The 27,811-nt window shown below is 40.7% G+C and overlaps 1 protein-coding gene across 3 annotated transcripts in view; it reads right to left on the bottom strand.

Moving 5' to 3' along the window:
* The window catches only part of LOC117403965 (ras GTPase-activating-like protein IQGAP1), a 101,261-nt gene that overhangs the window by 46,447 nt on the left and 27,003 nt on the right, over positions 1-27,811 (bottom strand). For all 3 annotated transcript variants that reach the window (XM_058993011.1, XM_058992940.1, XM_058993076.1), the window contains exons 3-12: positions 17,320-17,476; positions 16,613-16,690; positions 13,899-13,975; positions 6,712-6,779; positions 6,252-6,365; positions 5,491-5,669; positions 4,509-4,596; positions 3,309-3,472; positions 2,947-3,034; positions 2,379-2,542 (exon numbers count right to left, since the gene is read on the bottom strand). In XM_058993011.1, the coding sequence (XP_058848994.1) occupies positions 2,379-2,542; positions 2,947-3,034; positions 3,309-3,472; positions 4,509-4,596; positions 5,491-5,669; positions 6,252-6,365; positions 6,712-6,779; positions 13,899-13,975; positions 16,613-16,690; positions 17,320-17,476 (1,177 nt within the window). The remainder of the gene's footprint in view (positions 1-2,378; positions 2,543-2,946; positions 3,035-3,308; positions 3,473-4,508; positions 4,597-5,490; positions 5,670-6,251; positions 6,366-6,711; positions 6,780-13,898; positions 13,976-16,612; positions 16,691-17,319; positions 17,477-27,811) is intronic.

The raw sequence follows: 27,811 nt of genomic DNA, 5'->3' as shown, positions 1-27,811 counted from the left end.
CTGCTCCTCTGCTCCTGGAGGTGGTGGAGGCAGAGGCAGCTCCAGCTCCTCTGCTCCTTGCGGTGGTGGTGGCGGAGGCAGAGGCAGCTCCTGCTCCTCTGCTCCTGGAGGTGGTGGAGGCAGAGGCAGCTCCAGCTCCTCTGCTCCTTGCGGTGGTGGTGGCGGAGGCAGAGGCAGCTCCTGCTCCTCTGCTCCTTGCGGTGGTGGTGGCGGAGGCAGAGGCAGCTCCTGCTCCTCTGCTCCTGGAGGTGGCGGAGGCAGAGGCAGCTCCTGCTCCTCTGCTCCTGGAGGTGGTGGAGGCAGAGGCAGCTCCTGCTCCTCTGCTCCTTGCGGTGGTGGTGGCGGAGGCAGAGGCAGCTCCTGCTCCTCTGCTCCTGGAGGTGGTGGAGGCAGAGGCAGCTCCTGCTCCTCTGCTCCTGGAGGTGGTGGAGGTAGAGGCAGCTCCTCTGCTCCTGGCGGCGCTGGCTCCCTCCGCTGTGGCGGCTGGGCTGGTGCGCGCCGTGCTGCCTTCAGCAGCATGAATAGAGGCTGCTGGGGGACACCAGCCTCCTGCCCCTCTCCCCCCCAAAAATTTCCAGGGGGTTGGGCCTGTAACTCCTCCCCTTCCGGCTCTTGGCGCTGAACCAGCAGGCATTTTCCCTCTGCTGGTGGCTTGGGTCCCAGAGCTGTGGAAGCCCCGACTTGCCTCCCTTTGGGTTGTGGACGCACCGACTCCTCCCTTTTGGGCGGTGGACGCACCGACTCCTCCCTTTTGGGCTGTGGACGCACCGACTCCTCCCTTTTGGGCTGTGGACGCACCGACTCCTCCCTTTTGGGCTGTGGACGCACCGACTCCCCCCTCTTGGGCTGTGGACGTTCGGGCTCCCCCCACTCAGGCGTAGGACGTTTGGGCTCCTCCCACTCAGGCGTAGGACGTTCGGGCTCCTCCCACTCAGGCGTAGGATGTTCGGGCTCCTCCCACTCAGGCGTAGGATGTTCGGGCTCCTCCCACTCAGGTGTAGGACGTTCAGGCTCCTTCCGCTTGGGCACTGGCGAGCTGGCCTAGGGGCATCCTGACCAGTCATGTCCCCCTTCCTCACATCGCCCGCACCAGCTCGGTGGCACCTCGGAGCAGTCCCTCCAGCGGTGATCCACCTCTCCGCACCAGGTGCACCAGGGGAACAGGTTCTCTGGCTCCTCTGGCCGCTGTTGCAGTTGTGGTTGGGGCGGTGGGAGCAGCAGTCTACCCCCCCCTGCTGGTCGTGGAGACTGAGGCGACCCCTGCTCCTCCCTCTCCTGATGGACAGGGCAGTGGGCCACGAAGTGCTCACCTCTGCAGATGGGGCATAGTTGGGGTAGCTGTCCGAGGGGGTACCAGGGGCAGTTGGTGCGGGAATGCCCAGGCTCAGCACAGCAGTAACACCCGGGCTGCTGTTCCTCCGGCTGGTGTTGTGGTTGCTGTTGCTGCTGCAGCTTTCCTTTCCCCCTTCTCTTCTTACTCCTCCTCCCCACCTTCCTCTCCTGGGCCGGTTCCTCCTCCTCCGCACCTTGGAAGGGGCAGATCGCCACCGTGTGTCCGTAGACTCCACAGGCCATGCACCAGCCTTGGTCCTCGAGGCCCCCGAGGAGGTCCTCCAGGTCCCGGCAGCCGTCTCTCCAGCCTTCCATTTTCACTTTTTTTTTTTTTTTTTTTTAAACACAAAACCCCCTCTCCTGGTCTGACGCTTGGAGGCGCTGTTATCCCACGATGACACCACGTGTCACAAAGACGGCCGGAGTGGGTGGCGTCAGACCAGAAACAGGAACACAAACGACAGAGAGATGGGGTTTTGGTGAGGCTGAACGCGTGATCGCGTTCAGCATTTAATAAACAGAACAGAAAATAAAAGGTTGGAACAGACAAAAACACTGGACACGGCACTACACGCCAAAATAAAAGGACAAACAAAACGTACTAACACACAAACGGTGGATGCACAGACAAACAAACAAACACGGTGAGTGAAAACACTATTTTTACGTTACGTTCTTTTACTTTATTTCTCCTTCTCTCTCCCGTTCTCCACTCACCGAACACCCAACCCCCGACTGAGTGCTACGTGTCTATATATACTGTTGTGCTGGGATTCAATTACTAATTAATTATTCACTTGAATCCCAGCACGTGAATTAATTCTGTGCAACCCCGTGCTCACATATTACATTTAACCAGCACGTGAAGTGATTTGTGCTCTCCTCGTGCCTAAATACAAATCTACACTTTTTAAACACACGTGAAACACAGACCCGTTTATATCCCGTGTACCAATCTATACACCAACATTAACACACGCACACAACATACAACACAGATCACACAAATGCACACAGGGGCGGGGCACTTTGCCACAGGACCTTACCGCAGGGTTCTGATTCTGCAGGTTGAACAGTTCTGTTTGGTACAAGTCAGCAGCAGATTCATAAACAACTGGCAACTGGGCCTCTGGGTTCATCAGCTCAGCCACTGTCTGAGCAGAGTCTCCTTGGCGTATTGCTGCGTTTACTGCTGCCACGGCTTCCAGTTCTAGAACAGTGCAAAGCAGGACAAGGGGGCACAGGCACATTACAGGACTATAAATCGGAGAGCAAAAAGGAAATGAGGCTTACTATATAAACATGTGTATAGTGCATTTCACTACCAGATCAAAGGATCTGGACCCTGCAATAAGAACCATACTACACAGTAGAGGAATAGGAGAGGGGTATACATATTCCTATATAGCGAACACTTGATTATCCAAATGAATACCATGCGTCTTCAATGGAGCCTGGATCTTGAAACGAACGGGTGCTTCCGGTTTGGACAACTGAGGGTTTGCTTTATTAATATACAATGGAAGCGCTGTTAAAATTGTAAATACTGCTACTGATACACTACTGCTACTGATCTCAGATGGAGGCAGAAAATAAATGTGCAACCCTACTTACTTCGTTTGTGAGCTTCTGCAAAATCATTGCAAGTGCTGACAACCTGCTGGATGTCCGCTCTGTCTAGCTGAACTGGAGCACCAGCTTGCTGTAATCCAGGACAGAGAGATCGCATTACATGGAGTTATAACAAGCTCTCCACACTTACTGTGTGTTGCACTCCTGCAGCCAGACTGTACTCATCTCATCGCACGGAGCAGCAGTCTAGCTATGGAGGAGGGGTAAGGGATTGTGCCATCAGGGGGTAGGGGAGAATGAAAAAGAAATACACTGCACACTGATTGGCAAGCGGGCAAAAGTTCATGGTACAATATGTAACAACTTCCCTCCCACCCCCATGACGCAAGCAGGAGCCTGGTTACCTCGGTCTTCTGCTCTTTATACAATGAGAAGTGTTCCAGGTACCAGGACGAGTTGCCCTCCATCACTCTCACAAGCCCCAGCGCAGGCACCCTCAGGCTGCCAAGCAGGGCAGCTTCATCTTGCCTGTTAATAGCATCATTCACCTGAGCCAGCGCTACGTGGGCTGAAATAATGAGAAATAAAAAAGGGATTTTCAGTGCTCTGCTTTACCATCATTCACTAGTGAGCTGTCAACATGATTTTTAGTAGAGCATTTTACAGTACTGGGGAATCTCCTGTGGTTATCCAAGATAGAGCTGCAAAAACCGATTATTTGTATGGATGCAGAGGCTGGCACCCAACGAGGATCTTGATTGGGCAAATATGCCATTCCACTTGAAACAATTGGGGAAAAAAACAAAAAAAAAACAACAACATCTGTTTGAATTAGTTGTGCTGATTGCTGCTTTGCACAAAAGCTGAAAACAGCCAGCAGATTTGTGAACAGCAATCAGCACACAACAGATGTTTCTTCAATTGGAATGGAAAATAGCCAAATCAACACCGTGCCCCTCACCTGGGTGTCATCGGCTGCTTGCTGTGGTTTGAGAAGAATGGAATAATCTGTTCATCCCTGGATTAACCCTACAGATACAGCAGGTGGTGGATGAAATCCAGGTGTTCCCCTGTGCTGTAAAACCCTCTTGTATAAATCCAGGGGTGGTTTACCCCAGCATGGTATAAGAGGACCCTTTACACTAAACATCTGGAGAACGTCACATACTAAACGTTACAGAATTCATGACTGATGCAGGCTTAGGTTTCATTGGGCAAACACTGCATGTCTTATATTATTCAGCTTCAAGTCTTTAGCCTAAAGGCAATATTTTTTTAAACACACATAGAGTCTTATAATACAGACATATTCTCCAATATCTAACCAACATTCATGCATGTATAAATCTAAACCCACAACCCAGCCCTTCAGCGACACTTATTACATAATAGGAATAGTATGATAGCAAATGCTACATTCTTAAACAAAGTCTTTGCATGGCATTCTACCTGCAGCATTTACATTCTGCAGCTATTTTAATTCCAAAATACGCAGGAGGTGTATAAGAGAGCCTTTCCATATTTAAAACTGGACAGCGACGTGTTTCATGTTTCAAATGCTGTGGTTTTATACAGCATTAAACAATATAATAAGACACACTTACTGTTCACAGAGTTAATATTATTTTGGATCTCAGACTGTGTCAGTAGCTCTTCATATACATCCCTTTCTTCTGATGAAACAGAGGAGCGCTAGAGAGGGACACATGAGACACTTAACCCATTAACATTTGTGTTGTATTTACACAATCAAACACATTTAGTGGATGGTTTTAGAAGTACTTATATTCTACTTTAATAAACAAGTTTCTTGGCTGTTTACTTCTAGTTTCCAATACTAAAATATACAACCATGAAAAAACAATGTTACCTTTCAAATTTCTGAAAAGGACTAACAATATCCATTTTACAACACATACTGTATGGAAGACTGACTCATTAACTCAGTAAATCCTGGCTTGGAATGGTATTTGACTCCCTTACTTTTAGTGAGTTACAAAAGTGCCTGAACTCCAGTTACACAACCACAGACGCACAGCAAGATTTCTGCTGATTCCTTACATGTTCTTAACCCGCTCCCCCTCAGAAACTGGCAACAACAAATAAGGATTCCCTCCCAAATACCAGCTGCTTATGGGAGTGGATCACTATTGCACAGTCAGAAGCCTCCTTTCCTGGCTTTCGCAGAGAGAGCAGGAACTGTAATTCCAGGCCGATTACTCAATGTCAAAAGCGCATTATGTGTAGGACATGCATTGTAGCAAATGTAGGCGGTTGAGAAGCAGATTACTTGAAAGACATACTGCAGGACTCTGTCACCTACAGTAGGGTTGTGGTCCGAATACTGCCAAAATACTAAAGAACTAGGATAACAGGCAATAGTGTCATTTTCACTAATGTCATGAGGAAAAGTAAAAATAGGTTACAAAGAATACGATCAAATGAATGCATGAAATATGCTCCTCTACATATAGCACCTACTACTGAAGATGTTTAAACTCACTATTTCATTGGCTGTATTACTGGACATGCTTCTGTGCAAAACAGTAAAACAACAAAAATAAACTCATATTCTCCCCAAAACACCTTATCTGTTACACCGTCTTCCTTGGCTTTCTTGGCTCGGCTGAGCTGGCCCTGGTATTCCTCAGCGAGGGTCTCCTGTGTGTCCCTCAGCATTGCATTGGGGTTGGCCAGGGCAGTCATAGTCTGATCTGCTACTCCTTTATCTATCGCTTCATTGATTGCAATAACGGCAGCATGCACTTGAAACAAAGACATTGCAATACGTTAATAAATCCTAACTGGATATTTATACAGTACAACCAGTCACCTGACTGCTAAACCTAGGGGCATTCTGTCTCAAATGTTCCCTTGTCTCTATTGTAATCATGTGACACAAGGTGCGTTGCCCATTTCTTGCACACTACAGGATGAAGATTAGAAGACTAATCTTACTTAAGTGCCTCTATTTTTACCTATCCGAGCCACAGAGTGTTGCCTTTTGTAGCACTCCAGATCCATGCTGGGTCTAAAGTATCCTCGCTACACTCAATGTTGAATTCTTAAATAATCGTTTTACATATATGTCAATAATGGGAATGTGTTTGTTTGTTTTTTGCCTAGGAGAGTATCTACCATGGCATCTTTATAAAGTGTGAGTGATGTACAGAGAGGTTCAATTATGTGCCACAGACACTTTGACATTTGAATGTCAGATTACTACTCAAAATTTACAATTCACAGCAATGAATGATCTTTTAATATAAAATCTGGCAATACAATTCAATAAAATCAGCTTAGTACATGTGACCCCCCACCCCCCCCATGTATAAAATGACATTTACATGCAGCTTCATCCACTGATAACTCATTGGCCAGAATTCCGCCGATCTTGCTGAATGCAGGCATCTGTATTCCATACTTTTCCAACTCTTTCCGCATGTTACTGATCTCCTCCTCTGAAAAGAAACACTACAAATTAACAACCCCATTTAAATACATAAATGAAGCACTTCTTGTTTATTGTTCATATAAACGTTACGTCCTAGTTTAAGCAAATTCACACGGAGCTGAGATAACATAAGGCAGGTCATTCTCAATCAAATTCCTAATTACTTACAGTACCCATCACTTCTGTATGTATGTAAATCCATTAGCAAAAACTGATGATTCAGTCATTTACATGTTACTGGCTTCTACTTTATGTATTCAAATTGACAAAATACTGTATAAAGATTTTTTGTACAGAACATTAAAATGTATTTATACAAAGCTACAGTAGTGTATGAATTTTCGATACTTTACCTGTAAAATCCACTTTTCCCAGCAAATCCTGGATCTGTGGTGCTATTCCCAGTTTGTAAAGGTATAAACTGCAATAAAACAAGAGGCTAATTTACTTACATAATCCCAGCTCACATGGTATTACAACTGTAATGCCTCCACTTATCTGTGAGACAAACAAAGCACCAAATATAGATAATGCATCACTGCAGTTTCCTCTTCTGGCAAACGAGCAGCGAACTATGAGGAGGATGACTCAGTACACAGAGCCACAAGACATCACCTCCACATAACTTCATTAAAATAAATGATTACCCAAGAACACAATCCATTGAGACATGCGTTACACATTCCAATGGGATTCCGGAATGTTCATACAACACATCACATCCTTGAAGGCCTTGAACCTGACAATAAACATTTAACAGAGCAACTGGGCAGGGGTCCGAAATAGATCAGGAAGAAAAACCACATACGGTAGGATAAACATGCCATTTCTTATATTCACTGGGGGCAGAGTGTGGCAGGGAGGCAGGTGAAGTGTGACTCGCTGCTGTAACGGGTACATTTAGATAAAGAGTTTTAAAAAGTCTCAAGGATGTGATGACAAACAGAAGATATAACATTAATAACACAAACAGCTTTGGTCTATACAGGTTAGCAGATGTTATCTTCAAAAAGAATATCTGTACTGAAGTGAAGCATTTGTTTATTCCAACATTGTCTGCAGTACAGTACACTAGTGGGACTCCCCTGTGGGCCCTTTCATCCACTCCAGGAGCCTGTTCCAACCATTTCTTACACTGAACTGTGCATTCCAGAGCCTAGTTCAAACAAGTACTATTTAGTATGACTAGGGAAAAACTGAACCTGTCTGTACTGTAGCTGTTCAATGGAGTAGTTAAGGAGGTGGGTGGGAAAAGGTCCTGGAATCGGAATAGAATGAATGAGCCACAGGTGAGAGCCTGGTCTAGACAGGTAAGAGAGAGCGCATGCTTTCTGTTCTACAGGACATGCTTCAGTGTACCAGGGTGTTAATACCTGTTAGAAACACATTCCTGCACCTAATGTAACAATAGCCAAGAATCCTTCTGATTCACATTAATAGCAACGCTACAGTACTTTAAAATAATCCTAACAATAGTGGTTAATGTTGTGCTCATTTCTGAACAGTTATGTTGAATATACAGTGTACATCAATAGGATTGGATTGATCAAGTATAACTAGTAAATAGGACCTTTCAATACTGTCCACTGCAGTATTACCATATTTTAATTTCAGGCAGTTGTGTACAATACTTCTAGCACAATTCTCCATCAATGCAGACATTGTACCATGGAATTAATTAAGCATGTATTGAAAAAACACTGTCCAATTCAATGCATTACACTGTACTGCATGTCCTACTGTAGGATGGACTGCCTTTAAAGGCTTTTTCCCTGACCGAAAACCAACACCAACAGAGAGCCCGGGCTATTAAAATAAAAGAAGAGGTCAAACGTTTGCTACTTCAAGACACATTCAAAACAACCACTCAGTGGCCACACATTAGTAAAATAAATAACCTGGGTGACGTCAAACTAGTGAAGCTAACTTGAAAACAAGCCGAGTACAGTATTATAAAGTCTATGAGAGGTCAGGAAAAGCAGAGGGGATTAGCTGCCAGAAGAGGGCAATGTTCACCCACTTCAGTGCACTATCAAGCTTGTTTGAACCAACTACTATACCAGTATCAAAAGTATGGACACTATTTTTACACACACACAATGCTGTTTTGGAAACAGTAACTGGAAACTGCATTAATATTTGATGTGCAGGTTCTCTTTTGTTCACGGATATAAATGATAAATTGTGCAGTTTATCAGCGCGGCTCGTTCAATGAAGCGGCAGCTATCGTCTGCGGCGTGACCCTTCACCTCTGCTGGCAGCACTGCGTAAGAGACTAATGTGCTCTGGCTGCTGCAGGGGACAAAGGGTTAATTGCTTAACCTTAAAATCACAGAACACAGCGACACTCAGCGAATCCCAAGAGTCGCAAAATGTTTTCATTTACTTCATGCCATTATCTGAAGGGGTCCAAAGACAAAACTCCCACACAAGACTCATTAAAGTAACTCTGAAAAGAAAGCTGTGGAGCAATGGGTCATCTTCATTTCTATTCAAACATTCAGATTTTGTTTTGCTTTTGTGGGGGAGGAAAGAATAACTGAATGAGCCTTTGCAGCATATTCCATTGTGCTGAAACTTCTGCAACACCACGAGGTACTGTAGCAAGGTTACTACAGCATGGCAAGACAACGCTTCTATTTACATGATGCAGATATTTTATTGAAAACAGACTGGAATAGCGTACAGTGTACTCTGCGCACGGCTGAATCTGTTTGAATGGGAACGCTTTGCAAACTCTTTAACAAACACCTTTCTTGAGGCATGGTTGAGTGTTAATGGATTTTCAATGGAAACAGCTGATGCTTTTCTTATTTTGTCTACTTTGTCTTCAGCTGGTTTCTTTCTACTGCTTGTGTTACTTAACTCCAGTAAAATAAAACCATGTGCTACGGTGAGAGCAAGGAAATCAAACAGCAACTGAAAGCTTACACCATCAGGAAGACGAGATAGATAGAGAGAGATAGAGAGATAGATAGATAGAGAGATAGTGTGTGTGCGTGGTTTGATATGGTTATACAAATAAATAGCATTACACTCATTCGCCATTTCAATGACAGTCCATACGCTGTGGAGCTTTTTAACACGGACACATCTTTCTGCAGTTGCAACTGTAACAGGTAGTGTGTCCAATAATACAATAGGTGGAATACATCAGGACACAGAAGTCCCAGGTCGTGTTCTTTATCAGACCTTCATGAGTTCTGGGAAAGACATTCTACTGTCCGATTCCCGAGCGTTAATAGGCTCAGTGTGGTGTGCAAATAAATCACACTGCATTTCAGGAACTCGGCATTGAAATTCTTGATTCAGCTTCACAAGTGCTTTCCCTTTAGTATGTTAACAGTTTTCAACTTAGCATAAAAAAAGCATCATACGTTTTTTCCACTAATTGTACTACTGCAGCTGGACTCAAACATTAAGGGACACGCGCGCCAGTGCTTAACTGCATGTTATGGGGGAAAGTGTGCAAACCGAGCACACGCGGGTCCATAACTGCACGTTATGAGGAAACACATGCAGAGCTCACTCGGGTGACAGTGCATCTTGTACAGGGCGGGCGAAGCAGGCGTCTGGCGACTCTGCCTCGGCTCTAGAGTGCTTGCAGTTTTGAACTCGTAGTATAATTTTTTTTTTTTTTTTAAAAAACGACCATTTCAGAAATATCATCAAGCGTTTTGAAACTGCTGAAAATGTAAACGTAAGTAAACTAAATGAATTGCGTATTTCATTATTGTTTAGTTTATTTCTTTACACGCTACCTGCCTTTAATAAAGCTATAATTAGCAATGTTAAACCATGGCAATTTCTTAATTGAATTATATTTTTCTAGCTAGACATTGCTTAAGGAAATTGATTGCTTTACTGTGTAAGTGATGTAGTCACTACACCACACACTGTTTGTTTCATAAAGACATTGCGTCTGCAGACACACCTCTTGTTAAATCTTGCAAACAAGGCAGAATTAGCAAAGAAACAATTGAGAGGATTAATTATACATTTTCATTAAAAGGGGTGCCATTTAAAATTACAATCGGGTAATACACAGCAGTGACCCTGTTTAGAGCAACGAGTCAGTCAACACGCCTTTATCAGGGTTTCTTATTTTATCCTGGTTATTGTAATGCCAGTAAAAAGGCAAAAAACTTAATTTGTGGAGTACTGTACGTAGGATTACTCACGTGACATTGCTGGACTGTTACTAAACTGTTTCATATTTTTATTGTATTGTAATGCTAGCAATAAGCTGAAACAGGTCTTTTCAAAAAACCTTTTTTTGGACGACTAAACTGCAGTGTTAGTGGACGACTGTAAATATGATTCTCACAACTGTGCTGGACATTTGTTTTCTTCTTGTAATATAATTAGGGCGTCTGATTTTCGGTTTTAACCGATAAAACCCCCCTGATATAAAAAAAAAAAAATGAAATCGGTGGATAGCTATAAACACTGGAAAAACTGTAGAAATGGTTAATCGATTCACGTTTCCTTTACCCTTTTCCCATTAAAAAAATAAAACCTACTACAAAAATAATAATAAATACGTTTCCCAGTGCTGCTGGGCAATGTCCCGCCTTCCTGACTTCCATCTATCATTGATTCGTTCTGAATACTTTAAACCCGCCCCAACTACTGAGTGACAGCACATTCATACATTTCTATTGGAGACTCTGCTTGCGAGATTATCAAAAACGAAATAACAGATTTACATAAAACTCGAAAATAGCTAAAAATAAGCACCGAAAAATACAATTAATAAAACCCGAAAAACAGAAGCCCTAAATATAATTCTTAGGTTTTCCTGCTTATCTTAATGCCAGCAATGAACCAAGTGCCGTCTATAAACATTGACAGGTTTGAAGTGTCTTCAGGTGCTTTACTTACTATTACAGCAACAAGAGTAAAAAAAAAAAAAATTAAAAAAAGAGTAGTAATTTATTATTTTACTTACTTTAAACTAGCAACATTATATTTATGTTCAAATGCCATATTTAATTATTAATACATTGATAACAAGTGGGAAAATGTGGGAAAAAATGGAATTGGCCATTAAAAAAAAAAAAAAAAATTGGTATTCCCAAGAATGGAAAAATGAGTAGCCCTAAAGATGGTTACAATTGAAGGCAGTGCAGACACCAGTGCTTTATACGGTAAAATATAAAGCACTGGTGTCTGCACTGTAGAAAGCAATTTTATGCAGGCCACCAGTTAAATATGCAGTCTATGGCTATGATTCCTGCAGTGATTTAGTGGACAGATCAACTCCAGTGCACTAGAGAGGCCATTTTGAAAAGAGCTTTGAAACAGCATTTAAAGTTGTAAGTGTAAAATATTGTCAGGATGTTAATGAAAATAAATTAAAAGGTACATTATTTAAACGGTTGTAGCAACACGTGGGGACTATAATGCTATATTGTTCTGAATCCCGCTACTTACTCTAAGGTATGCTTGCTGCTTACAGAGCTACAAACTCATGCTGCCTGCTACAGAAGCACCAAGCCAGTCTAGGCAAGCACTCAAAGGAAATGAGCTCATCAATCTGTCAAGTACATGCTTTTCCAGATTCGTTTATTACCTAAACACATAACGGAAAGCATATTGTCAATCGCATGTTTAATACACGTTTCCAAAGAGTTACAGTACTATTGGCCTCTAAGAACTCAAAATTTGAAGATTCTATTGTTTCAGGATTTATTCAAAGATTCATGCTGCTGCTTATTGTCTGTTCTGTATTATTAGAGGCTCTGAAACTGCTGGCAAGTTAACATCAATGTTGCTCCTTGAACTATAGTGCTTTATAGGTGTTCTATAAAGCCCTGTAGCTTCATACAGTAGCATATCTTTTGTACATATGCAGTACTATTGTAACTAAGAGTACTACTGCATGCTTTACTTTTGTTCCCCTTTGCTATGGAGATATGGCATAGAGGAGAATTCGATCAACAGGACCCTCTTGTTGAGTCGCTGTGTACATCACTGTGAATAATGAGTCAGCATGTGAAATCACAGTGCAGCCACAGTGCTCCCATGGTGTTCCGGAAATCATTCTTGATATGCGTGTGGTTTCAGCAACAGTCTTCCCTTTCCTTCTGGAATTGGGTTCATTCATGTCTCAGTGAAGACTAAGCAAGCAAGCAGGAAAAGGAGGCTGGTCTCCATTCTATTACTGAAGGTCCTACTCATGTTTTAGATGCAACACCTTGAAGATTCAGAGCTGTGCTGTAGCAGTAGAGTATTATTGCGTATTGCTGTATTACTCTTAACCTTTGAATTAAAAACTTCACTGAAAATGTATATTAACAAAATACAAATAACTAAAATAAAATAAAATTACAATTAATTGATGAATACAAGGCTAGAGGACACCGGCAATTATTTTGGTCTTTCCTTCTGTAAGGTCAAATTCATGTCATGTGCTTCAACCTAATCAGTCATTTGGCCTGGCTACAGTCAGCTATTGTTATGGACCCATTGTGGCATTTGTTTATTCAAACTGCACTGTGTTATGGCAAGATAACAGGATTTGGAATCCAGTTGAAAAAGAAAGGCAGCCACTCCTCGTGTTATAGGAATTATTAACCTCCCAAATGATCTCAGCCAATCAGGTTGAGCATAGAGGTCACTATCCTGCAGGTAGCTACCCTCTAAAACAAACAGGATGCTTGAATCTTGAAACTGGTTCTAAACAGTGACATACATTTCAAGAAGCTTCAGCAATCCTGTCAAACGTTAACTAAAAACACAATCATTTCTTAACGCACAAAAACATGTTGTTATCATTGCCCACCGTTAAACATTCAACAAAGAAGACTACAAGGCGATCTGATCCAAGCATTCAAAATTCTAAAAGGTATTGACAATGTCGACCCTAGGGACTTTTTCGACCTGAAAAAAGAAACAATGACCAGGGGTCACAAGTGGAGATTAGATAAAGTGGCATTCAGAACAGAAAATAGGAGGCACAGAGAATCGTGGGAATCTGGAACCAGCTCCCCAGTAATGTTGTTGAAGCGGACACCCTGGGATCCTTCAAGAAGCTGCTTGATGAGATTCTGGGATAAACAAGCTACTAACAACCAAATGAGCAAGATGGGCCGAATGGCCTCCTCTTGTTTGTAAACTTTCTTATGTTCTTATGTTTGTTTAATCATTTGTTTGTTTGTTTCTTCCAGACTGCCTCAGTCCCTCTGGTCATGGATCCCTTTCTAGACTGGTGACAATCCTTATCATAAAACATGGACAGCAGACTTTAACATGTTCCAGGTCTAGCCTGAAGTGATAAAGGAGAAGGAAAAAGGTGCAGTATCTGGGGACAGGAAATGACTCGGCACAGGCAGGAAGTGGCTATCGGTAGGGTCAGGCAAAGCCACACATGTGGTAGAGTACCTTTACTGTAACAACCAGCAGAAAATGAAATGTGAACGATTTCCATTGACAACTTAAATGTTTCAGTCAAGACAGCCAATTCAAGATCAATAACAAATATCATTACATTAAAATATCATATGTAAAATAAAAGCTAGTTTCATATCCCTCATACCTTAGTGCATGTATGCAGTATACCACGCGAGGCATATTTTTCCGATCGTAAACATCTGTTGTCTCTGGATAAAAGATCTGAAATAAAGGAAAGGGTTATTTAATCTTCACTGTTATTCAGGGTTCATTCCACCCTCCTACACCTTCAAATTACGAGCGGCTGTGCTCTTAATATAATAAGCCATTCATGTGTGTGTGTGTGTGTGTGTGTGTGTGTGTGTGTGTGTGTGTGTGTGTGTGTGTGTGTGTGTGTGTGTGGTGTTCGGCTGTCATTATCAGCTCTGAAAGGACTGCGATCAGCACCCATCTTCTCTGACACAGCTGCTGTACTTTAATCTCAAATTGGTTCCTTACAGAAATGACAACGAGAGGCTTTGGCTCGGTGGGGTCGGCAACTTTATTACATGTACTGTAACAAAGAGGCTCATTTTTCAGGACGTTTCGGACAAAGCCCTTCTGGATTTTTTTTTTTTTTTTTTTTTTTTTTTTTTTAAATCATTTAACCCTTGTGTACAACCTAAAACAACCTTTTCATTTTTGTAGACTGCATTATACCTCCTTTCAAAATTACCCATATATATGTATTGCAAGTGCAGGATAGGTTTGTTAAGTAAGAGAATTGTGCTTGAGAAACAAAGAGTACATTGCAAAACAAAGGGTTTCCAGATGTTTAAGTGGCTGTTCTAAACCCCATTCTGTTAACCCAGGAATCATGAAAGACTATCATTTCAAGGGTACAGGGTATCCTGGTAAAGCATTTAAATAAAAAAAACAAATTGAGGGGTGTCCTGGACAAACCTGATACCCTTCAATTTCAGATTCAACTAGTTCTGCTTACCATCATTGTATTTTGTATTTTAGAAAATTAAAAAACAAAAAGGTGGTGGATAAACTTGATAACCCACAAACATTTCAATTAAAAAAATAAATAAAAAAGTATCGGTTATCTAAAGAAAATGCAAAAATGTGAGTTGCCAAGTTTTTCCAGCACACCCCTCCATTAAAGAAGCGCATGTTATCTATAATGTGTTGGAAACCACAGAGAACGATCAATTCCAGGATGCAAACCCTGCTGTAATCTTTGCCCTGGAGGTCACTTTTTTTTCCTTACCTTGTTGCCTTCTCTCTGAATAATAATAATAATAATAATAATAATAATAATAGAACTCAAGACCACTTAAATGTTGTTCATATGAAACATTACCTTTTGGATTAATTCAATAAAGTGCAATTGTACAGTAATTGTTTTCAGCAATTCAAATTCAGTACACAGCATAACCGTACATCTATTGCAGAGATTATACGATAATATTGTAGATTGTGTACTGCTAGCTTCTAGAGATTCTACTGTAAACCTTACAAATAAATATCTATTTGTGAAGCATCATAAAGCTTAAGCGGAAAGTTTAAAACAGATATTCCAGCAGTTCTGAGCTGAGATCGAGCTCAAATTACACTGGTAGTTAAAAAAAAAAAAAAAAAAATGTATTTCTTAATATTTTAAAAACACAGGCTACCCTAATGATGAGGTTTGGTACACTGAATAATCAGAAAGGATTTAAAGTGGCAACTAGCAGTACTTGATAAGTAAGACCCTAAAGTGTGATTTAATGTCCGTACTGTACAAACACACGGACAGACTCCATGATGCCCTCATTAGGAGATAATAAAGCATAACACCAGTAAGATACTGTAAAGCCATACATATTTGCAAGCCTTTTATTATGCGAATGAAAAAAAAAAAAAAAAAAACCATTTTTGGCACAAATATCAAATTCCACTAACAATACATGTATTGCAACAGGTCTGCAACATTTCCAGAGCAAATATTTAGGTTGCAGATATTTATGGCTTTAAAGTATTAGAATTGCAATCACATTCTGTCCAACATTTCCATCATCATTTACTTTAAGTAACCCCCAGGCTACAGTAAGCACTGTACAGGACACATGTTGCTACTTGCCCAGTTTTGATATTCTTGGATTATAAAGCCTATGCATTTGAGCCCTTGGATTAGCTGACTTTTCATCATGAGACTGGAAGAATGTAGGTAACTACATATTAAATAACTAGAGAACATTAGTAATTATGAAATGCATTTCTTTAAGAAACCGTTAAAATGAAGACAGATAAAATTTGCCATCAAATGGTCTTGCACATGCAGTATAATGAAACTGTCGTTTTTACCCTATTATAAACGCATTAAGATTAGGGATCTACAGTGCAGTACTTCTCAAGGGTAACCACTGTCAACCATACAAACTTTACAATACATTCAAATATTTCTATCAGCACGCAAGAGAGTGGGTGCTGTAATTCACATACAGTAATCCTATCAAAAACACGGCAAATCAATAACAGTAGAAGTTTGGTCCACCTCTTAAAACAGCTGGGCAGAGAGACTATACAATGTGACAGTTCACCTTCCTCTGCCTCCAGGGTTGTTACTCTGGGCTAATCCTGCCCAACATGATTGTGAAGTGTAACCAAAAGCCTTCAGGTAGGGAAACCAGGGGCTATTGTAAAAATGTCTAAACCCTTTATTGAATTCTATGCAAACTCTGAAACAGCTGACACCACCTGAAGGGAAAACAAAACCACACAGCAGAGAAGAAACCAACATGGCAGATGAACTTCCATTGGCGTGTCGAAAATGACAAAAAGGAGATGTAAAACTACAGTAACTGGAGGTAAATGGAAGATAGTAAAACATACCTTAGGGAAGCCTTTTGACTCCATAGCCCTTAGCCACTGCACAGTGTTGTCTGTATGTCGAAAATGAAGTCCTGTTCGCTAATTTAAAAACATAAATAAATAAATTAGAATCTAAAAGTCCTCAAAATGTATATTTTCAGTTCTGGCTGTAACAAGAAACAGTGCAAAAGTGTAAACGCAGACTGCATTCCTCTGGATCAGCATACTTTTTTTTGCTGATCTTTTAGAAAACATTTTCTGTGTTCCAACTGAAGACAAGCCCTATTATTATTATTACAGTAATGCACAATTATTCAACAGTGGACATACAGCGTCGTAACCAGAGCTGACATTCTACCGAGGTCAAACTCAGGTTTCAGCTGGCAGTATTTATATATGACTGCTTGGTATTTACTAATTCAATCTCCAAATCTATGTTACGTGGCAAACCAACAGAGAAAATTAAGGAGTCTTTTGTACTTTACCAGAATTTATACATGGGCATCAGCATTGATGATGCAAAAAAACAACCAAGGTCATGGCCATGTGCACATACTGTATACAGTGCAATTAATCAGTGCACAAGATGGCTTTTTAACCAAGGATATCCAAACTGCAGGTATGTAACTCAAACTTCCTGAGTAGCATGTTCCATATATTTAATACCCTGGGTGTATAATAATTTGGTTCATTTTAAAATATACGAGAATTATTAAAAAAAATGATACCATATATCGTGACTGATCCCGGTCGTATATCTTCTTTTCCGACACCATTTCTGGAGCAAAGAACTTGGCGAGCTTGGCGAGGAAGACTCCATTTCGCAAGCCCTGTTCCAGTTCAGTGGTCGGGGGGAGCTCCTCTGACAAACAGGCTTCCATCCACCTGCAGAGAAACATGCCGCCCGGGTTACAAAAAGAAAAGCGTCTCACATGCAATTGAGCAGACTGAACCTTTCAATTCAAATGGTTTTGCCAAGACCAATGCCAGCAGCAAACACAGAGGGTGAAATTAACAAAGCTTTGGACTCCAAAGTGTCACTTGTACCTCCACCTTAGTGTTTTCAGTTTTTTTTTTTTTTTTTTTGTAACCTCACAATGGGTACGGCTCTCTCAATGCTATGCAATTAAAAGCATGTACCAGAGGTCACGTAGCTTTTCTGTTCATGTTTTCCTGAAACTCACATGTTCAAAATTTTGGGTCCCATCCATTTTAACACAAAGGCTAAGAAACTCCAGGGATGTGTATTTTGGTACATTTTTATGAACGTTTAAACTCTATGGCATGTTAATTAAATATCTGTCTGTGTATAGCTATACATATAAACACAGACACACTTTTTTCTTTGTTATATATACTAACAGTAGACCGTTCTCATGACGAGATGGGATTCTAAGCACTGTTTGTTGCCTTCATCTACGTGTGTTTTAATATTTTTCTGCATTCCAATAACAGCATCGCTGTGTCTTTTAAGCAAAGATTCTTGAAAAACTGTACAAAACTGTACATCCGTGCGTATATGTTTTCTTAAATTTTCTTTTATTTAATCAGCAGTTTAATTACTACAAACATACAGCATCTCTAATTAGCTGTTAGAATTTCCTAATGTGAAACAATGCAAACACTGTTCTGGAGAGCATTTTGCATTGTACATTGTACTGCAAGCCAGGACAGTAAACCTTCTGCCATCCACACAAAGTCACGGGGGGGGAGGGGGGGATTAGTTTTTGTAAAGCTTGGCGTCTTATGTTGAGCCAATCTTTCAATCTTTCTTGATAAAGCTCTCAAAATAATAAGACAGATCACACACACACACACACACACGAGAGAGTGTTCTCAACTGATATTACTTTCTTGCAGATTTCCCTCAACCATCACTCCAGTTTACAAGGAAGCATGAGGCAGCCTGCACCGAAAGCATATTGCACATACAGTAATGCTCACAAGGAACTGGTAAACAATTGTCTTCCTTCTGTTCACAGTAGATCTAAACATCATTGAAGTGCTTAACAGATGTGGTTCTGGCTGCAGCCCACCCAGATCGGAAGTCATGGTATCATGGTATCACTCATGGTGCTACTCATTTTACTAGGTACAGTATTATTATAATTTATTATTATTATTTATTTCTTAGCAGACACCATTATCCAGGGCGACTTACAATTATTACAAGATATCACATAATTTTTACATACAATTACCCATTTATACTGTTGGGTTTTTACTGGAGCAATCTAGGCAAAGTACCTTGCTCAAAGACACAGCAGTAGTGTCCCCCACCTGGGATTGAACCCACGACTGGAGACAATGCTGATTACAGGACGCACATTGAAACATGCTCCACTAGGAAACATATCGATCAACTCAGACAGTCAAATGCGCTGCACAGTTCCAGTAAACCAGGTGGGACCAACATTTAGTAAATCTAGCAACATGCATGTAACTGGATTGGTTTGCAAACAAACAAAACATATATGCAAAGTACGCAAACACCCAAAGTGTGATGTTACCGAAACAGATTAGGAAACCAAATAGGTTTAAGGCAGTGATTTGGAAAATCTCACACTGGATTAAAAGCCACTGACACTGTTAAGCTTGCGATGCCATACAGGAGTCAGTAATGAAAATGCTACGGCACTGGACTATTGTAAATGAATGGACATTGGGATGCGTCTCATTTATGCATGTATCAGCGCATATGCTGTTCAATTAACCATGTTCATTTCCACATAGGATTGATTAGTCCAGTACATTCCTCCACAGTGTAACCTTCTTCTGCTTCATCAGGAACCACACTGGTCAGATAACCAGCTGGTTTACTGTACATTACCTGAAGGTCACTTTAACTGGAGACGCACACACAGTGCAGTAGACTTCCTGCTGCCTTGAAGTTTTCACTCAATGAAATAAACAAAAGCCCCCCACCCCACATACACTTTTGCAGGAAACACAAATAAAGAAAGAATATATATATTATATATATATATATATATATATATATATATATATATATATATATATATATATATATATATATATATATATATATATATATATATATATATATATATAAAATTCTGAGTGACCAATTATAATTTTTATTTAGCAAGTCCCCACACAGCACACCGCCGCTGCCGTTCAAGCTGTGTGACTCGCCCTGCGCTCCCCGCGGCAGTGCTTTAACTGGATGAGCCACTCGGGGACAAAATATATATTTAAAACAGTATGAGACACTGCAGTGTGAACTTTATAAAATACCCAAATGTGTGTGTGTCTATATATAAGTCACCACAAGAAAGGAAAGTCTGATAAAACCTACCTTATGAGGGGACACAGAACAAGTCCCTGTAGTGTTTAAAACAGATATTTATAACATAAATAGGGCTGTGTCCTAAGGTTCTAAGGTTCTTTCGCTAGCCAGCGACTCAAAGATTTGAAGGTTCGTCAGATGGGTTCACTCACTATTTTTTTTTCTTCCTATTAACAGAAACTGTTTGACAATGTGTGAATACTATAAATTACACATTAAATGTCACTCACGTGCAAAATTCGATCTTTTGATTTATATAATGCATATTAGGTAAGCAAAAGTTGATAATAAAATCCGCTACCAAGTCGTTATATATTACGTACAACTGGAGCAGTGTATTGTATCCAAAGCAGTGGGCTCGTACCTCTACTGGCTGTACTAAAATATGTACTGAATACCTAGTGTACAAGACGTTGTAAGAGAAGCGCTATGGCAGAATATGTTTGAAACATACAAAATATACGCTAACACTAATAATTTTAATTTCAAAAACTGAGCATCGTCCGCCCCTTCTCACTCCAGCTCGTGTTATCCAGAGGCAAACCTTTAATTTCTTCATTCGCCATCTTGACAGTTGTATACCATAAGCTGTATTGAAAGAAATGTCTCGAAACCCCTCTACTGTTTGGGATTTTTTTGTTAAAAAAAATAAACAGTTGAACGCAAACTGTGCAAGCGACTTGTATCATGGAGTCATAACCAATCTCTGGGGTCACTTGACAAGCGTAAGTTCATATTAATAGTAGTATTAATATTTTTAGTAGTAGTAAAATGTGACTGATAACCTGCTTGGAACGGTGACTGTTAAATAAAGCTTTGTCCGCTGCAGTTGGTGCAATGCAAACTTACTGTATAGATCGCAAGCAGGCTCAATTACATGGAAATAAACAACGTGTATTTTTAATTTAAATTATAAAAACATGATTACTGTTCTACAGAACGTATTTGTAAACTACATGTGAATGTTTTATTCCATTTATATGGATTACCTGTAAAATAGGATTTTCAATTAAATATAAACAAGTAGTTATGGTGACGTCACCAATCAATTATGCAAATGAGTACCATTGAATGTTCAAACCTTCCTTCGGTAATGTGTTCCGAACCGTCGAAGGTCAAAATTGATCCTTCGTTGCAGCCCTAAACAAACGCAGCAGTATTTCCTTTAGACGGGACTTTAATTATTGTGTTGATCCCTCCCTTTTCCAGCACCTCTAGACTTAGATAAGAAATATACAGTGTTTGGGAGTCAATGGAAGACCTCAGAAACAAACGTGTGTGTTTGTGTGTGAGAAGATGAAGTCTGGTCTTTGGAGTGCAATATTATGCAGAGCACGACGTGTATGAACCGAACGTGCTTTCCTGTGGTGGAGACCCCATGGCAACAGCTTATTTCATTAAATGAGAATAAAACATTTGATGGCATATCATATAATAAGTCGCTGAAGTCTCCACTGTGGAGAACACACATCAACTAAAAACAATAAGGTTATAACCAACTAGTACAGAACGCCTCCAGATAAGAATTTCTGGTAGATATTTAAACAGCAAGATAGAGGCGATATTATAGTATATTGTAAGGGCATTCTTTGTCAAAGTTGTGCAATACTGAACTTCCCCTCCCCCCACATTGGAAACATCTTGATACAGATGAGGTCATCCAGGTCAAATCCACAGTGAAATAAATTGGAGAAACTGGGAAAAAAATATATAATCCAGAAATGCGGAAATGTTGAAAGCACATTATCCAGTAAAGCTTATTGGTGTGTGGGAGTGATCAGACACACAAGACAGACTGCGTGGTGTCTGAGAAGGGTCCAGAGGAACCCCAGGAGACAAAGCTCCGGGAATTATCACAGCAGTCAATTGAAAATCATCCGCAGGAAGGAAGACTGAAGTTAAAATGTACTACCATGCATGGTGTTAACATGAGAAAGACTTGGCTTTTTAAATGATCGTCCTGTACCTTTAAATGATTTGAACCATCTTTCTGACAGGCAACTGCTGTAGAACTGAAGAGCAGCTCCTCAACCCAGTCTGAGCATGTTAACACAGACTTCAAAACACATCACCAGTCTAAGCATGTTAACACAGACTTCAAAACACATCACAAGTCTAAGCATGTTAACACAGACTTCTCAAAACATATCACCAGTCTAAGCATGTTAACACAGACTTCAAAACACATCACAAGTCTAAGCATGTTAACACAGACTTCTCAAAACACATCACCAGTCTAAGCATGTTAACACAGACTTCTCAAAACACATCACCAGTCTAAGCATGTTAACACAGACTTCTCAAAACACATCACCAGTCTAAGCATGTTAATACAGACTTCAAAACACATCACCAGTCTAAGCATGTTAACACAGACTTCTCAAAACATATCAATCACACAATAGTCGAGTAAATGCAATAGCTCACAATGACTGCAAACAGCATACAGCAAGGGGTCAGGAAAAATAAACAAAATGAAAAAAATGAATAAATAAATAAATAAACCAGTCCTGAAGTCAAACATTCTAAAGAGACAGCTGAGTCCTTTCAAACTTTTTCACATGATTTTGCTGCCAGCTGCCATCTCTAAATAGGCACAATTGAGATATGGCAACATTCAAAATGTCACGGAACCCATACAGAATACAAAATGTATTGTTATGGTACAATGCAGCCATAAGTGAGCACTATCAAAACGTACAGCATGTTGTACAGCCTCGGAAACAGTTTTTCCAATATGCCATCCGCTGACAGACAACCCCTGAAGGTTTTTCAATTACAAGACACTGATAGGAGCGAATTCATTTCCAGAGTATTAAAACCCTCTATGGTTTTTGGAAAAACACTAATGAAATTTGGGAGCCAATTTGTGCCCATTCATTTTCTAAAACAATGCAGCATTGTAAATACACCTACAGTGCAGTTCTTCACATGCCTGTGTAGGGGCTTGCCACTCTGGCTGGACTACCGCCTGCCTTTATTTACTGAGCCACCCATTGCCAGGAACGACGAACCGAAAAAAACATTCTCTGTGTTCTCACAAGTACAGAACAGAGCTAAGGGTGTTTGCAAAATTGAGAAAAGTGGAAAGAAAGGATACATGCATTCCTCACAGAAAGCAAGCCACAGCACATCACTTCAAAGAGTACAAAACACAGCAGCAAACCGGATGTCAAATCAACAGCATGCACACTCAAACACACTTTCATGCTGGAGTTGTGCTGCAATTTCCTCAAAGATGTATAACCACTAACTCAGTATCATGGAAGGCATATTTCCTGCCAGCACACTAATGCAGTAAATGACCCTGAGGCTGGGTACCAATTATCAGGAAAATAATTGACAGTGTGCACTGGTGTGGTTGATTAAAGACAGATCCAAATCAGGCAGTCTACCATACTGCAACCCCTCCCACTCAATAGGCCTGCTCTACAAAAACAGCTAGTGTTACCTACTGTATGTTGCACACAGTCAACAGGGAGACTCTGGAGATTAATCAAATGTGTAAGGACCTACTGTACATCAACTCTCATTTAAAAACACTACTACACAGTCAGTCATTGACCCGCTGTGTCCCTGCCCGCAAGCTGAGGTCCTCCGACTCTGGCCTGCTTGTTATCCCCAAGCAAAAGTGCATCACACTTGGAGAACGCTCGTTTAGCTTCACGGCTCCGACTCTTTGGAACTCTCTCCCAGCTTTGGCGCGTGATGCTCCCACCGTCGCTTGCTTTAAATCAACTCTCAAGACCCACCTGTTCTCTCCTGCTTTCCATGTTCTTTAAGCCTGATATCTGCTATTAGCTGCTATTTCATGTATTATGCTACTATCGTGTATTATGCACTTTCCACTGTATTTAATGTATTATGCATTGTTCTTTACTGTATAGCATGTATTATGCATTTCTCTGTATTTAAAGTATTATGGATTTTCTTGTTGTTACTGCAACTTGTAAAGTGCTTTGTGATGGTGGTCCACTATGAAAAGTGCTGTATAAAATAAAGATTGATTGATTGAATTGTGCATCTGTCACAGGGGCACCTGACATTCTACAAAAATGAAGGAAAGAAATACTTTATAGGGACAGTTCTGTAGAATAGCCCCAAGTCATTCCACATGTTTCTTTTTAATTATGTTGTTTTTAATCCAGAGCCTATTAGAAAAAAAATCCTTTTGATCATCTAACAAACAAGAGATGAGGTGTCTATTTGTGTATACTTACCGTGTTTCTATTTTTAGCAGCAGTCATCCAAATTGCATGAAACACTGAATCTGAGAGACATTTCGGTTTACCAGCAGCTATCGAACAGAGCGTCCTACTGTTGCTGCAGCTGTTGTACTGGGCTTGTAAAGCTTACAGCATTAATAAAATATGAAGTTTAGCACAGACGTTTGGAGGAACACCTCGAATTATAAATGCAGTAAATAATACAGTACCATGTACTACACAAGCAGCAGGAGAAGCTGCAGCATACAGTAATAAGGTATTTTTTTTCCCAGGGTTTGACCGAGCACTTGGAAATCCTGGCTTACCATTCTTCCACAGGCTCTTACCACTTGGCTGCACTGCTTCTCCGCACAGAAAACTTGCATCAGAACAGTAAAGCCATCATCTGAATGCATCCTCTCCATGTTGTTCCAGAACACATGGTGCTCTCAAGAATGCATGGCTGATCTGATCACGGCGCCATTTATTGAACAGGTCACAGAAAGAGTCAGAAAGACAGTTTTAATAAGGATCACTTACAAATGCCAGTACTACACAAAAACCCTGCCAAAATAAATATTTAACACATTCAAACGGATACAGTCTTCCTTTCAGCACGGCACAGCCTGAACGAGACATTAGGAGAATCTCCCACCATTGAGCTCTTACAGCGTTCTCTTATCCCAGCCAATGGGAAACCGACTGCCTGTATATTAAAAGACTGGGCTACAAGAAAAAACAACTAAGAGCAAGAAACATACTGCAGGTCATCCCAGCATTCCATCCACACGTCTGTCATTACAAGTACTGCACATGTCTCCATAAAACAAAGCTGTGTACAAACACCTGGTGTACAGTATGCGTTTTATTAAAACACGCTCAGAAATCGGTGCTGCACTATCTGGGAATGACGGTAGCAACTACAGACAACACAATTAAAAACCAGCAGGCAGGTTCAGCCTTGCTCTTCTACATCTTTGGCTTGTCTTGCCATTCAGCGTGCTGGGACGAGTGGCCACTGTACAACGTTAAGTTTGATCTTTTTATTATTTTTGGACACGAGGAACACTAGGAACTGTGATGCCCCAGACTGGACTTCAAGCCCTTGTCCAGCACCCCAGAAACAGTCTTGACCTTTAACAACAACCCTCCGTCCTGAACTTCCAATGAGTGCCCTGGAGGTGAAAGGTTCATTTCTTATCTTTGCAAACCCAATGATCCAACCGCTGATCTGTGTGCTGTAACCTCTCCCAAGGCCTGGCTGAAGATTAGGCTATTGCAGGCAGAGCCTTTCTTACTTAAAATTACCTAAAGAAGAAGTTCCAGTACAACACTGAGCAAGTTGGCTAGTAAGGAAAGGCAACTTTAAGCTAAAATGCTACATATACTGTTGGTTTCACTCCATGGAACTGCTGCATGACCATCCCCCATTACCTAATCACAAGTGTAAACACCAAAAAAAAACACATTAGTGTAACTAAGGGGTCAAGCACGACAGAGTCTTTTTGACCATGGATAGCAGCGAGAACGCAGTTACAAAATACATTTATCTTTGTATATAAAATACCAAACTTCTCAAGGGATCCTTTGTAAAGGGAAGAAAGGGAGACAGTTACTGAATAGAGCTGGCACAGAAATCACGGAGACACTGAAAGAGGGTGGAAACTTTGATGAACGATTTCTCATCTACTGTAACAGTTTAAACTGTGACTTATTTGCAGATGTCATGCCTTTGTTTTTTCATTACTCACTCTCATAGAGCGCAAGCATGGGACTTCAGCCCAGTGATAATATACAACATTTTTTGCTGTTTTTTTTTCCCAATAGCTGCAGTGATAGATTAAGAAGTGCTTTCAGTTTTATTAAAACCTGGAACTACTGTATAATTAAATACAACCTTTAAAGTGCAAAACTAAAAAAAAAAAAAATACAAAATCAGAAACCTTTAATTAGTTTGTCTGGATAAATACATGTCTTTTTTTGTTACAGGTAATGTTTCTATATCCTGACAATACATTGTTTTTCAGCCTGGTACAATACAGTATTCAATAATTGAATTGAATGGTTTATTGCACCACTGTGCTCCTGAAACTGTGTGTTTGTTTAGAGTCATTCTTGTGCAGCTACACTGTGCCACTCTGGGTACAATAGGGTGGTGTGCTTTTTAATAGAAAAAAAGTAAAAACAGGAACCTAAATTAAAGTTTAATTAGCAGTGGCATTTTCTGTATCAGGGTGGCACTGGTAGCAAGTAGACTGTGTGGAAATGGTTAATATTTTGTATGATCCAGACAGACATCCATGTACATTCACAAGCTTACCCTAACTGATCAGGTCACCCACGTGGCTTCAGACATGCTGTGCTGTACTACTGTCTGCATCACTGACTGGGAATGCTCAGGACTCTCAAGAGTGTGGAAAAGCAAAACAATCTGCTCCCTTACTTAACAGAAAAGGGAATGCAGGCAGTTTGGTCCATCAAAACCAGCCCATTTTAAAACACCACGTTACTGTAGAACAGATGCTATTAAAATCAAGTACATACAGAAGAATCCAACTTTAAAATGACACTACTTTGTAGTTAAACACCATGTGTCACCCATATTTGATGAATATGAAAATACCTAAACAAGACTATTGTAAACTCATTAATTCCCCATACAAATTTAGTTTCAACTTAACCAACAACTTACAAGGTCACATTTTCAAAGCAGTAAGTCTTTAACTCCTATTTTTGGAAAGATGAAAATTCAAAACAATAGCAAAACAATTCCATCTCACAATGCATTTAACAAAAAAAAATATTGTACATCCCATTCCAAGAAAAAAAAAAAAAAACACAACACCACTCACCTCTTCCTGTGTCCCAACACTGCCATTAAAAATGCATGCATGACCATTCTGTTTACAAAGCAAACAAACACTTGAAAGGAACAATATTGCTCCCACTTGAATCAAGAGAGAGTCAGCATTCCCAACAGGAGTCAGTCGTTAATGTTTGGAAACGACATTCCAACAAAAACCACCCTCATACTCCAGCATCTTTATTGCACTAGAAGATCATATGAATAAACAAATAAAGGACCGGATACACCTATCCCTCAAGTGGAACACATTAAACAAGACAGATGGCATAACAGAGTAAAAGACACAGCAGATTAAGCAGCAGAGCTGGGCCACAACTGAAAAAGGGGCAACTGACATAGGAAGAGAAGATTTAACCATAGTGAGAAGGTGCAAGAGAAAGAGCTGGTCAAGATGAGCAGACAGGAGAGAGTTTTGGAACATGGAACTGAACGGTGTGGACTGCAGAGAGGGATGGAGGGAAGGAACACAATTAAAGATTCCATGCTATTGTTTCCCTGTATACCTTTTAGAACAGGAGGGACACAGTACAGTTTAATTATCAGTTTGATGGTGCGACAGGGTAGCATCACGGCCCAGGCTGGCTACTGGCAGGAATTAGACTCAGAGACAGAAAGCTGCAGTTGCCCACGTGTATTAAAACACAAAACACAGTAACATACAAAACACGAGGGTCAGAATAAAAGATTTAAAACATGGGCATTAGTCTTCACTATCAAGTTGAAAACCAATACAACAAATCACAGCACCAACACTCACTTCACTCCCCCCCCAGCCCCCCGCCCGCTGTACAGTGTGCTGCACCACTTATGAATCTGAGACCGTTCAAGCTTCTCATCTG

This window comes from Acipenser ruthenus, chromosome 1, assembly GCF_902713425.1.
Source record: "Acipenser ruthenus chromosome 1, fAciRut3.2 maternal haplotype, whole genome shotgun sequence".
NCBI classification, from domain to species: domain Eukaryota; kingdom Metazoa; phylum Chordata; class Actinopteri; order Acipenseriformes; family Acipenseridae; genus Acipenser; species Acipenser ruthenus.
The sequence above is the reverse complement of the archived record's forward strand: the minus strand, read 5'-3'. Positions and strand labels throughout refer to the sequence as shown.